The sequence below is a fragment of the Myotis yumanensis genome, unplaced genomic scaffold (genome assembly GCF_028538775.1).
Source record: "Myotis yumanensis isolate MYYU_CA2020_CCGP unplaced genomic scaffold, mMyoYum1.0.hap1 SCAF_1, whole genome shotgun sequence".
NCBI lineage: Eukaryota > Metazoa > Chordata > Mammalia > Chiroptera > Vespertilionidae > Myotis > Myotis yumanensis.
Window position 1 is genome coordinate 29,872,329 of NW_027223752.1, and position 15,142 is coordinate 29,887,470.

General features: G+C 51.7%; 1 protein-coding gene across 4 annotated transcripts; it reads left to right on the forward strand.

The window, feature by feature from the left end:
• Window positions 1-617: 617 nt before the first annotated feature.
• Window positions 618-15,142, forward strand: ABCD4 (ATP binding cassette subfamily D member 4). Of its 4 annotated transcripts, XM_070416696.1 has the most exons (19): window positions 618-752; window positions 4,485-4,603; window positions 4,761-4,888; window positions 5,990-6,129; window positions 7,264-7,380; window positions 7,736-7,861; window positions 8,481-8,531; window positions 9,943-10,037; window positions 10,318-10,439; window positions 10,550-10,641; window positions 10,813-10,902; window positions 11,367-11,575; window positions 11,732-11,823; window positions 12,458-12,494; window positions 12,877-12,926; window positions 13,313-13,365; window positions 13,661-13,737; window positions 14,346-14,461; window positions 14,631-15,142. In XM_070416696.1, the coding sequence occupies exons 1-19, from the start codon at window positions 715-717 to the stop codon at window positions 14,697-14,699; spliced, it is 1,821 nt and encodes a 606-aa protein (XP_070272797.1). In that variant the 5' UTR covers window positions 618-714; the 3' UTR covers window positions 14,700-15,142. The 4 variants fall into 4 exon arrangements, with proteins under 4 accessions (XP_070272797.1, XP_070272806.1, XP_070272812.1 ...); XM_070416705.1 differs by lacking the exon at window positions 7,736-7,861; XM_070416711.1 differs by lacking the exon at window positions 14,631-15,142 and having other exon boundaries at window positions 13,661-13,729; window positions 14,346-14,436.

Genomic DNA, 15,142 nt, shown 5'->3' on the forward strand with positions numbered 1-15,142 from the left:
GAAGTTTATCTTATAGAGGAAGACAAATAATAAGCAAAGAAACAAGCTAATTTCAATGATAAATATTGTGAAGAAAATAAAAACGTATTTAATGATGGAGCTGGACAACATATTCTAGGTAGGGTGAGCGATGACTATTGCGCTAATGAGGGAGCCAGTCATGAAAAGCTTCAGGTGCGGGGGAAGAGTGATCCAGGGGGAGACAACTGTAATTGCAAAGACCCTGAAGAGGAAACAGAGTGGAGGAAACATTTAATGCAGACTCAGCGGAGGACCTGATCACTTATGCCATGAAAACGCTTGGATCTTATTCTAACTGCAATCTCAAGTCTGATTTATGTTGTTAAAGATCACTATGGCTTCTTTGGGAGAATGCATGAAATACTTACTATATTCAGAGTCTAAAATACTTGTAAAATATTTCAGTCACATTTCTTGGCTACCTCGTAAACCTCCGACATCCACACGGGGCGCTCTAGTCGCCCGGTCGACAGAATGTGATGCTCAGCACTCTATGGTTCTTTTAGAGAAATCGGCCGCTTCCGGGAGCGGCTGTGTCCTCTCTATCCGCCCGTCTCTGTGGTCGTCGGGGCTCCGCCCCGCTCTGGGCCCCGCCCTGTTCTGGGCGGCCGTGCGTTCTGTCCTCCTCGGACTCTGCCCGATCCGACCCGACGCCGGGGCAGCCGGGCTCCGGGGTTGGTCGGGGTCTGGGTCATGGCGGTTCGGGGGCCCGCGCCGGGGGCTGGCGCCAGGTGAGCAGGGCGGCTGGGGAGGACGGTCGGGCCTCGGGGCGTCCTACCCGGGGCTGTGTGGGGCAGGGGCTCCGCTCCGTTCCGCTCTCGCGCGCGGCGCTGGGAGAGCCGCCGCCCGAAGAGGCGCCCACCTCCGCTCGGATCCGTGGGCGTCCTCCAGCTTCGCGGGAACGTCTGTCATCGCCTGCAGCCGGGGTGTGGGATCCGCTCCCTGGGAGCTGGCTCTTCCTCTCCTCCCTCCCTCCCTGCTTTTCTCTCACCTCAAGTGCACGGAATTGAGTTGTTCACCCTGCTCGGTTCTTGGCACACTGTGGCCCATGTTGTATTTATCATCTTTCGTTCCTTCCGTCCCAAACCCCTCTCACTCTCCTTCCGAGACGCACACACTGGTGTATCTTCAGGGAGTGTCTTTACCGCCCACTTTACCTAGGTTTGCATATGTGCTACCTAGCAAAATAGTGGTTCAGAATTCATCTAAATGATAATACGCCGTGAGCTTTTGGAACACTTTTTACCCAACATTGTGTTTTTGAGGTCATGTATGCTGTAGTAATCTAGTTTTCTCCTCTGGGTGCGCCTGAGTGCATTAGATCCCATTTTGCTTATACATTCTCCTAGTGATGGACACTTCGATGGCTTCCTTTTTTTTTTAAGAGAGAAACATTGATTTGTTGTTCCACTGATTTATGCATTCATCGACTCATTGGTTGCTTCTTATATGTGCCCTGGTGGGAGATCGAACCTGCACCCTTGGTGTCGCACACTGTGACCAACTGAGCTTCCAACTTTTAACCACCACAAACCATGGGGGCACTGGTCTCCTGTGGGTAGGGGCGGTTTTCTCCGATTATCCATCCCATGCTGGGTCATACCTATGCTACTAAATTGTTCTCTGGAATGGTCACACCAGGTTATACTTCCCGAGGGCATGGAGTCAAGGCCCTTGTTTCCCCGTATCTCCCCCCACCCCCCGCAAGGTTTGATATTGTTGTTTTTTTTTTATTGTTTACCGAGTGTAAGGTAGTATCCCATTGTGTTAATTTTCATGTATTAAGCACTTTTTTCTCTCTTTTTGTTAATCCTTACCTGAGAATATTTTTCCATTGATTTTTAGAGAGAGTGGAAGAGAGAGGGAAAGACAGAGAGAAACATCGATGTGAGAGAAACACATCGACTGGTTGCCTCCTGCACATGCCCTGACCAGGGCCCGGGCGGGGGAGGAGCCTGCAACCAAAGTACATGCCCTTGACTGGAATTGAACCTGGGACCCTTTGGTCTGCAGGCCACGCTCTATCCACTGAGACAAACTGGCTAGGGCAGTGGTCGGCAAACTCATTAGTCAACAGAGCCAAATATCAACAGTACAACGATTGAAATTTCTTTTGAGAGCCAAATTTTTTAAACTTAAACTATATAGGTAGGTACATTGTTACTAACTTAATTAGGGTACTCCTAAGGCTTAGGAAGAGCCACACTCAAGGGGCCAACGAGCCGCATGTGGCTCGAGAGCCGCAGTTTGCCGACCACGGGGCTAGGGCATCTGAATTGCCTATATCCTTTTCCTATTTTTTTATGGATTTCCTGTTTTCCTGACTTGCAGGAATTCCTTGTATGCTCTGGATTTTAACTCCTTGTTGGTTTTACACTGCGCAAATACCTTCTCCAATTCTTTAACTTAATCTTTGGCATTGTATTGAACAAAAATGTTTCATTCTAAGTTAAATTCATTTGTTTCCCCCTTTACGGTTTGTGGTTTTGGGATCTTATTTAAGAATTCCCGGATCTGGTCCTAGCTGCTTTGGCTCAGTGGATAGAGCACTGGTCTGTGGACTGAAGGCCACATGCCTGGGCTGCAGGCTCGATCCCAAGTGGGGGGCATTCAGGAGGCAGCCAATCAGTAATTCTCATCACTAATGTTCCTATTGCTCTCTCCCTCTCCCTTCCTCTCTGAAATCAGTAAAAATATATTTTTAAAAAGAATTGCCAGCACGCTATCGCTCCAGGGAGCACGCTTGTGCCATTCCCTTCCCACTCTCCTTTCCCCACATGAGACTTGCAACCAGGGAAGCAATGGTCAGCAGCAGCTCATCCCAGGCTAACCCCCTGAACCTGTCTCCAAAGCCCCCTTTCCCCCTTTTTCTCTGACTTCCCAGCGAACCAACGCAGCCCAGCGTAGGCGCTTCTATTGCTTTTTCTGTGCCCTTCCTTGTTTCACTGCCCTAGGAATGTTTTTGCTGCCGTCAATAAATTCTTGCTTGCTTTTCTAAAAAAAAAAAAAAAGAATGAATTGCCTTCCCACTATATCTTCATTGAGATATTCTACATTTTCTTATATTAACTAAATACTAATGTTACTTTTCACATTTAAATTTTTAATCCATTTGGAGTTGTTAGAGTTTATTTTTGTAAATGATTTAAGGTAATGACCTAAATTTTCCTCCACCATTTTCAATTAATAAGTAATGAATTAATTAACAATTAGAGAAGCTGTGTAGCATAGTTATGAGCACAGATTCTTAGAGCCCGGCTGCCTGTGTTCAAAACCCAGTGCTGCCACTTACCAGGTGGGTGGCAGGGCAAGTGCCTCAGTTCCTCATCCATAAAAAAGGATATAGTCTCTATAGCTTAAAGCTGTGACAATTAAATGGATTCATACATGTAAGATGTGTAGAACAGTACTGGGTACATAGTATATGTCTAATCAGTGTTGACAACTATTAATATTAATATTAATATGTTCTTTCTTGTGATGTATCCTCTATTATGAGCCCATGTAAACATAGGTCTATTTTTTTATTTTTGGGTCTCTATTCCATTGCTTCCCCCCACCCCATTGCTTTTTTTGTTCCTGTATCAATAACACATTTTTGTCATTACTCCAGTCCTGTAATATATGATATGTCTTTATAACCTGATGACTTGGGTCTCTTCCTCCTCCTTTCGTATTCTTCACAATTGTCCTAAGCTATTCATGGACTTTTATTTCCATATAAAATTTCTCAGAGAAGTCCTGTTTTTGACTGGTATGTTAAATTTATAGACTATGTTTGTTAGAAATGAGGTCTTTATAATGTTAAGTCCTGCCAGCTCTTCTTTATTTCACATCCTATAATAGAGTTTTTGGTTTTCCTCCATAATGTCTTATATATTCTTTTTTTAAAGTAAATTCCTGGATAGTTTATAGGTTTTCTGTACTTTTCTTAGTTTTATAAATGACACTTTCTTTACATTTTCCAGTTGGTGATAGTTGGTATAGAGTGCTCTTAATATTTGTTTGTTAACCCTATATCTAGCTTAATTCCTTTTATTAACAACATTTTGTTTACCTATTTGCTTGTGTTTCCTATGTAAATGTTCACTCATCTGCAAATAATGACAATTTAATCTCTTCCCTTTCAATCCTCCTACCTCATTTCTTTATCCTGCTTTATTCCTCAGCCAGGACCTTGAAATCCTTGATGAAGTGGGCTTCCTAGTCTTGTTTATGGCCATAAAGAGGATGTGGCTAAAGTTTATTAACTATGTTTTTTATTTACTGTAAATAACCTTTTATGGCATTATTCAACTTAAAGAAATTTCTTTCTGTCCCTGTTCCCACCCTACCATCTGCATGGCTTGAACGTTGAACACTCCAACCCTTGGCCCCAGAACAGTGTAGCTAAGCTTGGTATCTGCTCTCTAAGGCTCAACTGCCCTCTTAAGTTTCGCTCTGCTTCTCCTTCTATTCTTCAGGCCCAGATTAGATCTGCAGTTTCTCCAGCGGTTCCTGCAGATACAAAAGGTTTTGTTTCCCTCTTGCTCATCACAGAATGCCTTGATGTTCCTGACCCTTTTGGGTGTGGCCCTCCTGGGTGAGTGAGTGGGTCCAGGCTAGACGGGGGAGGGCAGTCCTGGTTTGGGGTCCCTTTCCTTCTCTCTGGGGTGTTGATGAGGCAAGGACTCAAGAGGAAGCCTTCCTCCTTTCCCCACCCCTCATCACTGATGCCTGACTCCTCTCCCTCCCCCCAGAACAACTGGTGATCTACCAGGTTGGCTTGATCCCCAGTCAGTACTACGGGGTCCTGGGAAACAAAGACTTGGATGGGTTTAAGGCCCTGACATTCCTGGCTGTTGTGCTCATCGTTCTCAACTCCATGGTAAGGCTCCCTGTGTCTCTCTCTCCAGCCTGGTGTGAGTGGAGTGCCCAGTGTCACTTAGTCCCTAGGAAGTAGGAATCAAGCTGTGGGTGTGTGTCCCCTGCCTTTTCTAGGAACCCTAGGTAGGGCATTGATCTTGCTATTGGCCCCCTGGGGCCAATTCCTCGAGTGTTTCAAGCTCACAGGCCTAGGCCACGAGGTTCTGGTTTAATTCAGCACTTAGCGGAAATGATCATTGTTCTTTTCATTCCCAGAACTCTTGCTTCAGGATCAGCAGCCAGAGCTGTGACCGAGGCTGTGACTCAGCTGGCTCTGTGTCACACCTCCCAGCTTTTGCACCTGCTGTTTTCTTGCAGAGTGACCTCCTTCCCCCACCTCTCGCTTACTTGGTTCATGCCTGCTCACTTTTCAAGGTGCCTCACCTTCAAGTCCTCCTCAGCTTTCTCTCCCATGTTTCCTCCACCAAACTCTGTCCTTTTCTCTTCATGCTTAATACTTTGAGTTGCCCTCTGCGGTGACACTCCTGACACCCTCGTCATTGTCTGCTCCCTGGCTAGACTGAGCTCACTGTTACTTCCCCCGTGCTTAACAAACAGGTGCCACATACATGGGGGGTGATGAGAGTCGGGGCTCTGTTAGGACTCCGTGAGGCTGTACTGCTCGTTTTCTTGGTTCTTAGGGAAGCCATCCCATCACACTTTGGCACTTTTGATGTGTCTTCGGTCAGTAAGTACCTATGTATACAGAGCCCTGTTCCATGTTTTGGGACAGAAAAGTAAGAACATAAATGGAATAGAAAATATTGTTTCCAATCTCCAGAAGCTCACCTACTCTCAGATGAAGGCAGTGCACTGTAGAAAGGGACTAGAGGGCCTTGCCTTTGGTAAGCCCTTCGCTGTTTGGTGAAGGAATGAACATGTGGGTGAGTGAGGAAGGAGAAAGTCCTGTGACTGGTGGCTTTAAACAAGAGGAAGTGCTGAGTGGGCAGAGTCAGTGGAGTGGCCTGGGCCTGGTCAGCAGATGCTTTCTGAGCTTTGAGCTGAGACCTGCAGGAAGCCATTCTCCCTTTCCCTCCCTTCCCCTGCCTCCCCCACTGCACAGCTGAAGAGCTTTGACCAGTTCACCTGCAACCTGCTGTATGTGAGCTGGAGGAAGGACCTCACCGAGCATCTCCACCACCTCTACTTCCGCGGCCGCGTGTACTACACCCTCAACGTGCTGCGGGATGACGTCGATAACCCGTAGGCCTCCCCACTCAGTCCTCGCTGCCCTCTGCATGGTTCTGTCTTCCTGGATCAGCCCCGGGGAGCTCCTGCGGCAGATCCTTGGAGATTATCCACAGTTACCTGCACATGTTGATAAGAGCCAGGGGGACAGGGTGCTCTGCACAGGAGGCCTGGACAGGCTGTAGGGCTGAGAACAAGAAGCTAAAAATAGGAGCAGCTCCTTTTGTCCATTTCATATCCGGGGCTTCCAAATCAGGCCCCTCTGAAGAGAGTGTCCTTGCTAGAAAAAGCTAGAAAACCAGCTTTCGGATTTCTAGCAGTAAAAAATTGCTGTCTAGGATTTAAATCTGTATACTGTCACCTCCCAGTTAATAGGCTTTATGTTCGAGAAGCCCCAGGTTCCCTTTCTGTAAAATGAGAATACTTCCTATCTCAAAGAATGTAGTGAGGGTGAAAGGATGTCCGTGTAATACACATAGGCAGTGCCTGGGACGGAGCACGTGTCCCACTGTAAGCTAGCTGTTGTGGTTTTACAGGTGAGGAAACGGGCCCAGAGAATGCAGGTGACTTGCCCAGCGTCACGTCTCATTGGAAATAGGAGTCAGTGTGGCTCTGGTGGTGCGACGGGACATGTGGGGTCTCCGCATACTCATTCCCTCCCCACTTGGCACTCCCCTTACCCCCGCAAGCACTTTTTTGCCTGAGATGACCTTTTCTCAGCTCGAGCTGAGCTCTGCAGCAATGATTTTGGGGAGGGTGCTGCTGCTTAACGCCAAGGCCTCTCTCTGTGGCTCAACCCATAGAAGCTTCCACAGCCAGACAGCTCAAGTGGAGACAGGCTCATGCTTGTAAAAGAAATGGGAGGAGTGAGATAAATGGGATCGCTTCCCTGATCATCCAGAAACTCAGGTGCTGGGCCTTCCATTGTCCATTTTCTGAGGAGTAACCTGAGGCACCATAACATGGAACTCTTCAGAACCCTGTTTAGGATCCTGAGGGTCTCGTTGCTTCTGGAAAACCAGCCCTTGTAGGGGTCCGGGTCCACTTCCCCCAGGGTCACTGAAGGGCGGGGTAACAAGGAACTGTCTTAGTCTCTCAACCCTTGAGCCCAGCTCCCTGGGTCCAGTTACTCTGTGTTGTTGGTTCCAGGGACCAGCGCATCAGCCAGGACGTGGAGCGGTTCTGCCGGCAGCTCAGCAGCATGGCCAGCCAGCTGATCATCTCGCCCTTCACCCTCGCCTATTACACCTACCAGTGCTTCCAAAGGTGAGGCCTCTCCAGCCACCGTCCCTCCTCCGCTCCTGACAGGTGTTTCCCCAGAGGCCCCTCGCTCACACCAGCTCTCCCAGGTCAGGGCCCCAAAGAGGCTAGTCTTCCCTTCCTCCCACCTGCATGCCAGTCTTTCTCACAAATGCCGTGGGCCCCGTGGCATTTCAGTATCACAGGGATCTGGTGCTCCGACAGCGTAGCCCGGGTACTAGATGCCACCGCACGGGAGCTGAGGCCTCACTGGGTGGCTGAGATCAAACGGGCCGCCTGGAAGGGGGCAGGCATCAGGGCCGATGCCTGCGGGCATATGTGGCGCCTCCCCCCCCCCCCCATCCCTGTCTCTGCCTTTCAGCACAGGCTGGCTCGGGCCCGTGAGCATCTTCGGGTATTTCATCCTGGGAACTGTGGTGAACAAAATGTTGATGGGGCCCATTGTGGCGAAGCTGGTGCAACAGGAAAAGCTGGAGGGGGATTTCAGGTGTGTCTCCGGTGTTGGAGGTTTGAGGGCTGGGCACAATGGTTAGGGAATGGGTTCTGGAGTAAGGTGCCTGAGTTCAAATCCCAGCTATGCCAGTTGCTAGCATGTGCTCTTGGCTGAGGTCTTTAATCTCTCTGAACTTGGTTTCCCACCCTAAAACAGGGATGGTACTGCTGCTTATGAGGGAACTGTGAGGAATAACTGAGATTATTCATGAGAAGCACTGAGAACAGTGTCTGGTTGGTTAACATCATCATATCTTGGCCTTCTCAGTGCTCCTGTTTTAACCACCTGTTTCAGATGAGCCGATGGATTCGTCCCCTACTCTGTGCTTCATGGACGCCTCCTTCAGGCCCAGCCCTGGGAGGAGGAGGTGCTGTGAGCACCTGTCCTCTCTGGAGATAGGCAAGGGGCCACCCTGTCTTCAGGGCTCCTGCCACCCTGCCTAGGCCTGGGGCCCTCCACTCACTCCCCCCATGACAGTCCACAGAAGGATTGGGGAGAAAGCTGCAGGTTCAAGGTGGAGCTGGACTCCCCTTTGTCTGGAGGTTTTGATCCAGGCCTCCGAAAGGGGGCCGGTACTGCCCATTGTAGCTCACGTTTTCCTTTGGTCTCTCAGGTTCAAGCACATGCAGATCCGCGTGAATGCTGAGCCTGCTGCTTTCTTCAGGTGAGTTTAGTGGGAGTCGTTCCCTCTCCCTGATCAGGGCTGCCAGGGGAGATGGCAGAGAAGGAGAGCTGAATGGTACAACCCTCCCACCATCACCGGGCCCTGGGGGCAAACGTCCTTCCACTGGGCTGTGATCCTCTCCCCGCATCTCACTGTCCTTGTCTGCCTCATCCTTTTGTTTGTTTGGTTGGTTTTTTTGCCCCATCCTTTTTAAGCCCAGGGATTTGTTCCCCTTCGTGACCTAGCATGGGGCCTACATTTGTTCCAAGGATGAAATGAGCGAATGCCTTCTCGCGCGGTAGTCTAGGCGGGAGTGGGAGCCTCAGGAGGTTGGGAGTCCTGCTCCCTACACGCGCTGTCCAAGTGAAGCTGTGTTTGGTCTCCTGGCAGGAGCATTGTGAAATCCCATTCCTTCCCTCAGGGCCAGGGAAGGCCTGTGCTGCCTCCTATGAGGCCGTGGGAGTCATTGGCAGGCAGGCCCAGAGGTTTGTGTGTAAGGAGGGGAGCTGTCTTGGATCACCAGGACTCGAGCCCTGGGACCTTTGCCCTTCTGCCAGTCTCTAGCAGTTTTCAGCTTCCACCACCTGGGGGCGCCAAGAATACAAGGACTGAGCTGGGGTGTGGTAGTGTGGTGGGGTGGGTCTGTGCTAAGTTTTGGATTCTGCAGCTTCTGCTCATGAAGCTTTGGGCTCTGGGGGAAGCAGGTTGGTTCTTGGAGCTCTGGGTGTGTGCGTTTGTAGCCTCTGTGCCCATCTTTATGTAAAATCTGAATGCCCCCTCTGCCCACCCCACCTTTTCTGCCTGTCCTTGAAGCCCAGGTCACCTCCTCCCGAGAGCCTTCCTAGGCTGCATGAGTGCCCAAGCCTGTTTGTTGCCAGAGCTTGAAGACGCTCTGTGTACGCACTTTCCATGTTCCAGGTGAAGAGGGCAGAGCATCTGCCCACCCCTGAGCCGGGACTGTCTTACCGCCTCTGTCGCACTGGCTGACTGGCACGGAGCCTGCCCCCTAGCGTCCTCCTCCTGTACTTTCCTTTAACAATAGCAGCTGTTATCTGTTGGGGTCCCTTCATGTGCCTAGCCCTTCGTATTCAGAAATTCTCACTCTAGCCTATTAGGTAGGTTATTACAAGCTCCATTTTACAGATGAGAAAGTTGAGGCTCCTAGGCTTAAGTAATCAGTCTATCACCCAGCTAGTAACTAACCAGAGCCAGCGTTTGAACCACGTCTGGCCAATCAAGAGTTCAGGCTCTTTCTGCAGACAATACCATGTTGAATGAGTGAAGCAATGAGTGGGTGCTAGTGTTAGGGTCAGAGGTGAAGATCATTCGGATGAGCTTAGTCCCCAAAGGAGGGTGTGATGAGGGACAGAGGGTCCCCAGACCCCATGGACAGTCCAGCCTTTCTCATCAGAGCTGGGCATGTAGAGCACATGAGGACAGACCGCAGGCTGCAGAGACTCCTTCAGACCCAGAGGGAGCTGATGTCCAAGGAGCTCTGGCTGTACAGTAAGTAGAGGGAACCCGGGAGGCAGGAACCACAGGATTGGGATAGCCCCCTCCCCTCCCCTCCCCTCCCTTCCCTTCCCCTCCCCTCCCCTCCTCTCCCACTTTTCTCCGCACTGATATGTTTGCTCTGCCGAAGGGATTAGCCAGGGGGAGCCACTGCCTTCACCCTGTGTGTCCTCAGGAGCATGAAGATCCAGGGAGTAGCTTGGTCCTGCTCGGCTTTCCGCTCCCCTCAGAGCACAGGAATGTTCCAGGATCTCACGCAATATGTCTTCCACAGTGGGTATCAACACGTTTGACTATCTGGGCAGCATCCTGAGTTATGTTGTGATCGCAATCCCCATTTTCAGTGGCGTTTATGGAGACCTTAGCCCCACAGAGCTCAGCACCCTGGTCAGCAAGGTGAGAATCCCTCATGATGGCTCCTCACGTTACCCCTGCCATTGGCCCAGGGCCCCAGGCCTAGGGCCTGGGGGTCAAGGCCTGTGCTCACTGCTCCCCGTTCCATCCAGAATGCCTTCGTGTGCATTTATCTCATCAGCTGCTTCACCCGGCTCATCGACCTCTCCACCACTCTCTCGGATGTGGCTGGTTACACCCACAGGTGAGGCGGCATCCCACCTTTAGCTTCTGAACAAAGCTTGTCCACTGGGAGAAGTGGCTGAATGAGAAAAGCAGAAAAACTCCCCATTTCCTAGTGAGCATGAGAGAACAAGGCTTCTTACCTTGACCTGGGCCCCCAAACCCCTGCCTCGGGTTATTACTTCTTGCCTAGGATTGGGGAGCTTGAGGAGACCCTGCTGGACATGTCCCTGAAGTCACAGGACGGCGAGCTCCTGGACGAGGGCGAGTGGGACTCACACAGGTGAGTACTCGGTGGCAGTGCGTGCGCTGGTGAGAATTCAAGCTCTGGGACTGCCCAGCTGGGCAGCAGAGTTGTGTGGAGCAAATGAAAGAAACCTGTGGCTTGTGCCTGGCACGTTGCAAACATTTATAGTAGGTGTTGCTCCTCTGGCATTCGTTGTGTTAATTTCCACCGTCCCCCAGCTGGTGGAAGCAGAGTGCACACACCTGCCTGGCCTGAGATAAAATCTGAACAGTAGCTTCCTCTTCCTTTTTCCCTCTTCCTCTCACTAAGCCCTGCCGCCTGTCCCTTTTCTCCAAGTGTGGTTACATCCTGAGATACTAGGGATTCGGAGTTTAGCATGTGATTTTGATGACAATTCAGCCCATAACCCCAACCCAGAGGCGACATCCCCAAGGAGAAAAGCTTGCCCGTGGCAGTGCTGACGCCGGATCTTCCCCACCCCCTCCCTTATCTAATCCCAGGGCCCCGGGATGGCCACCAGCAGAGCCAGCGGACACAGCTTTTCTCCTGGATCGGGTCTGCATCTCCGCGCCCTCCTCTAACAAGCTCTTAATCAAGGATCTGAGCCTAAAGATCTCCGAGGGGCAGAGCCTGCTCATCACCGGCAACACGGGCACCGGCAAGACCTCCTTGCTCCGCGTGCTGGGTGGCCTCTGGGCGAGCACACGGGGTGAGAACCAGCCTCCAGCCCTGAACCAGCCTTGGCTTGGTGGTGTGTGTGTGTGTGTGTGTGTGTGAAATCCAGCCTTTTTTGTTGGGGCAAAGGGGTGAGAAGCCGTTACCTTCCCTGGGAGATCTCTTAATGGAGGTTTCATGGGCTCTGCAGGCTCAATGCAGATGCTGGTGGACTTTGGACCCCATGGGGTGCTGTTCCTGCCACAAAAGCCATTCTTCACCGACGGCACCCTTCGGGAGCAGGTCATCCCTGGGCCCACTCCCCCCCCCCACCCCCACCCCAACTGGGACCTCTGGCAGTGTGCAGGCCTCAGCCCTAGGGAGCTGTGGCACAGAAGGTGGGGTAATAAAATGGCCTGTGCCTAGGAGCTCCCTGGCTCTAAGAATACAGGGGTGGCCAAAAGTAGGTCTACGGGTGTGTCGGTTTTCAGTTGTAATACACATAATACGTACAGTGAGTAATGACTACTAATACAAGAATAAACTGCATATTTCAGGTACTCACAACTGTAAACCCACGTTGCCCACCCCTGTGTTTTATTCACATCCATGAGCTGAGCCATCTGCTCAGAGCACCTCCGGGACAGGTTAACCTGTGGGGGCTGCGACCGAAAGAGCAGCGTCTGTTGAACACCAGGGTGGCTTCTGGGGGCCCTGCCCTCAGGAAACGCACAGATTCTTCCCTCCTTCTGGAGATTGCCCTGGCCCACTGTCCACCAGCCTGGCCTCTCCCATGGACCCTTGGCCAGGGTGTCCCTTACTCTCCTCGGGTGGATAGGAGCCTGGGTGGTTCCTGGGGCTGATTCTGAGGGAGGGTGGGCTGTGTGCAGCCCCAGCGTGGCCTGGTCCTAGGCCAGTGTGCTTTCTGTTTTATCAGGTGATATACCCCCTGAAGGAGATCTACCCGGACTCAGGTGAGCTGGTCTCCTCGGGGCATGTTCTCCCATTTCAGTCGTTCCTACTTTTCTGACTGCGGCCTTACCCGTGCCCTCTGGGAGAGGCCCCAGCCAGGCTGCGGGGTTCAGGTTGGGTCCCCTCCTCCTCGACTGTTTACTCGTGGGGCCTGTGCCCTGACCTCATCGCGCCTGTCTTCCCCTCCAGGAGGAGAGAACCCGCTGGAGGAAGGGAGGTGATTGCTTCCTTCGCCTGAACCTTTCCTTCCTAGGCCTGTAGCCTGGCCCTCCAGAGCCTCAGCCCAGATCCTGGTCCCTCTCCCTGCCCCTTGCCATGACGTGCCCATCTATCCTGGCTGCCCAGGAGGAGCTGACTTCTGAAGGAGGCCTGTCTGTTTTGCAGGTTCTACTGATGATGAGAGGATCATGAGGTTCTTGGAGTTGGCAGGCCTGGTAAGTGAGGGCAGGACCCTGAGGTCCAAGACTGCCTGGTAGCACTGATCACTAGCCCAAGACTCGAAGTATGAGCCTGGGACAAGGAGGATGGGAGTAAAAGTGGCTGAGGGAACTGTGGGCCAGATAACGGGAAAAACGGGGGCACACTCAGTAGTGAATTTTAAAACAATAATGAAACTATTATTTCTTGTCACCATGCTCCCACACGTCTAAACAATGTAGTTGATAGGATATTCCTTTCTGGCCGGGGCAGACTGCCCCCACCTTGGTACGCCAGTGGGGTATGGTCTGTCTCCGGCACATGTGTGGAGGGAACTGAGGGGGTTCCTCAGGGAGCAGGATGGGGACTTTCATGGACATTGCTTCCTCTGGGTGTGTTACAGTCCGACTTGGTGGCAAGGACAGAGGGGCTGGACCACCAGGTCGATTGGAACTGGTAAGAAGGGGGTTGGGATGCTCCAAAGCCATTTCCCCCAAAGACAGTGGGTTCTAGGGGTCCATTGAAGGGATAGAATGGCTCCTTGACCCCAAAGTCTAGGTTTCATGCCTTTGGGAGCAGAGTTTTAGCCTCACCTTGTGTGGCAGCAGGGCTGTGATTGAAAGGGGAGGTGACGTCCATCTGTCCTGGGCCTGCCTCTGTAGCAAGAACCTCTTCCTGCCTAGACCCAATCTAGGCAAAGGCCAGACTGTATACTCCTTCTTCCAGTGGTCCTCCCGTTTCCTGTCCTCAGGTATGACGTTCTGTCCCCCGGAGAGATGCAGAGGCTGTCTTTTGCCCGGCTCTTCTACCTGCAGCCGAAGTACGCAGGTGAGGTCTGCCCTGTAAGTGTGCATGCGGTGCTGTGTGTGCCCACGGGTAGCAGCGTGTGTTCATGCGCACCTGGTTAGGGTTGGTATTGTAGGAGAGCTCGCCTGTATGTGGCCGGGATGTCTGTTCCTGCAGGAGAGGATGGCAGGTCTCTGCCCATGAGGCAGCAGTGCTTGCATCAGTGGCTCTGGATGTGTGCTTTCTGCCATCGTTGCAGCTTGAGCTGCCTTGAGAGAGCTTGTGATTTATGCTCTGCCAACCATAAGTGGGCATCCCCCCAGCTGTGCCTGGCAGAGGGATGGCAGGTGTGGATTTTTCCAAGACTGACAGCCTGTGGGGAAGCAGGATTCCCTGGATCGAGTGGTCCCAGGCCGTGTCTGGCGCTGATCTGTAGGAAGCTGAGGGGTTTTGTCCTTCTGCTGGCTGAACGCTTTTGAGATGGAGCTTGGCCACTGCTCGGTTGGCCCATCCTCTCTAAGGCTGGTTCCCATAAGCCAGAGCAGTTTTCAGCCTCCCTCTGGGTCCCCGCCGGAGGTGACTGTGGGTTGAAGGAGAAACAGGCGGGCAGGGGCAGTTCTCCATCTCTTGCCACCGGGTTCTGCCCTCAGTGCTTGATGAAGCCACCAGTGCCCTGACTGAGGAGGTGGAGAGTGAACTCTACCGCATCGGCCAGCAGCTAGGCATAACGTTCATCAGCGTGGGACATCGGCGCAGCCTCGAGAAGGTACCTGCTCACAGGATGGTTGAGAAGGAGGAAGAACCCAAAGGCTGAGCCTGGCTGGGGCCAGAGGCCCCTCAAAATGGGGGATGGGGTGGCAGAGGACAGGGCGTCAATGGCCTCATGTTGTGATGCCAGGGCAGCCTGACCTCTGCATGGTGGTGATCTCTTGTAGTTTCACTCCTGGGTTCTGAAACTCTGCGGAGAAGGAAGGTGGGAACTGACCAGAATCAAAGTGGACTGAAGCCAAGGATGTGGCTGGCCACTGAAAGGAGAGCCAAGCTCGGGGCATGGCAGTGCCCAGGAGACACCCAAAGGCCCCAGGTTCGTCTCACAGGTTCTTTGCAGGGAGCGCTGGCAGTAGTGGCCCACCTAGGTGTGGCCTCCATGGGGTGCTAGTCCTGCCAGGCTTCCTGCTACCTCAGCCAGGGTGCCAGACACTTGAAGTGCTAATTATTTTACAAATTACTTCAGATTTGTTTTCTAAAGAAAAACCTAAAAGTGAGGACTCTATAAGCAATGAAGGTTCAATGTGGAGAGAATGTTGGACTTGGAGTCAAGAGATTCAGAAATCTTTTTAATTGGTTAAATTATACAACAACAGGTTTTTAACTTGAATCAGCTATTTAAATTTTGTAACTTCTTTTTTTATATAAAATGTAAACATTAAAAATATTTACAACTTTC

What these genes read in the sequence shown, in the direction of transcription:
- ABCD4 (XM_070416696.1), top strand. Translation starts at nt 715, where the DNA reads ATGGCGGTTCGGGGGCCCGCGCCGGGGGCTGGCGCCAG. An exon ending in TCTTGGAGTTGGCAGGCCTG is followed by an intron (nt 12,927 to 13,312) that starts GTAAGTGAGGGC and finishes GGTGTGTTACAG; the next exon opens with TCCGACTTGGTGGCAAGGAC. An exon ending in ATCGGCGCAGCCTCGAGAAG is followed by an intron (nt 14,462 to 14,630) that starts GTACCTGCTCAC and finishes GATCTCTTGTAG; the next exon opens with TTTCACTCCTGGGTTCTGAA.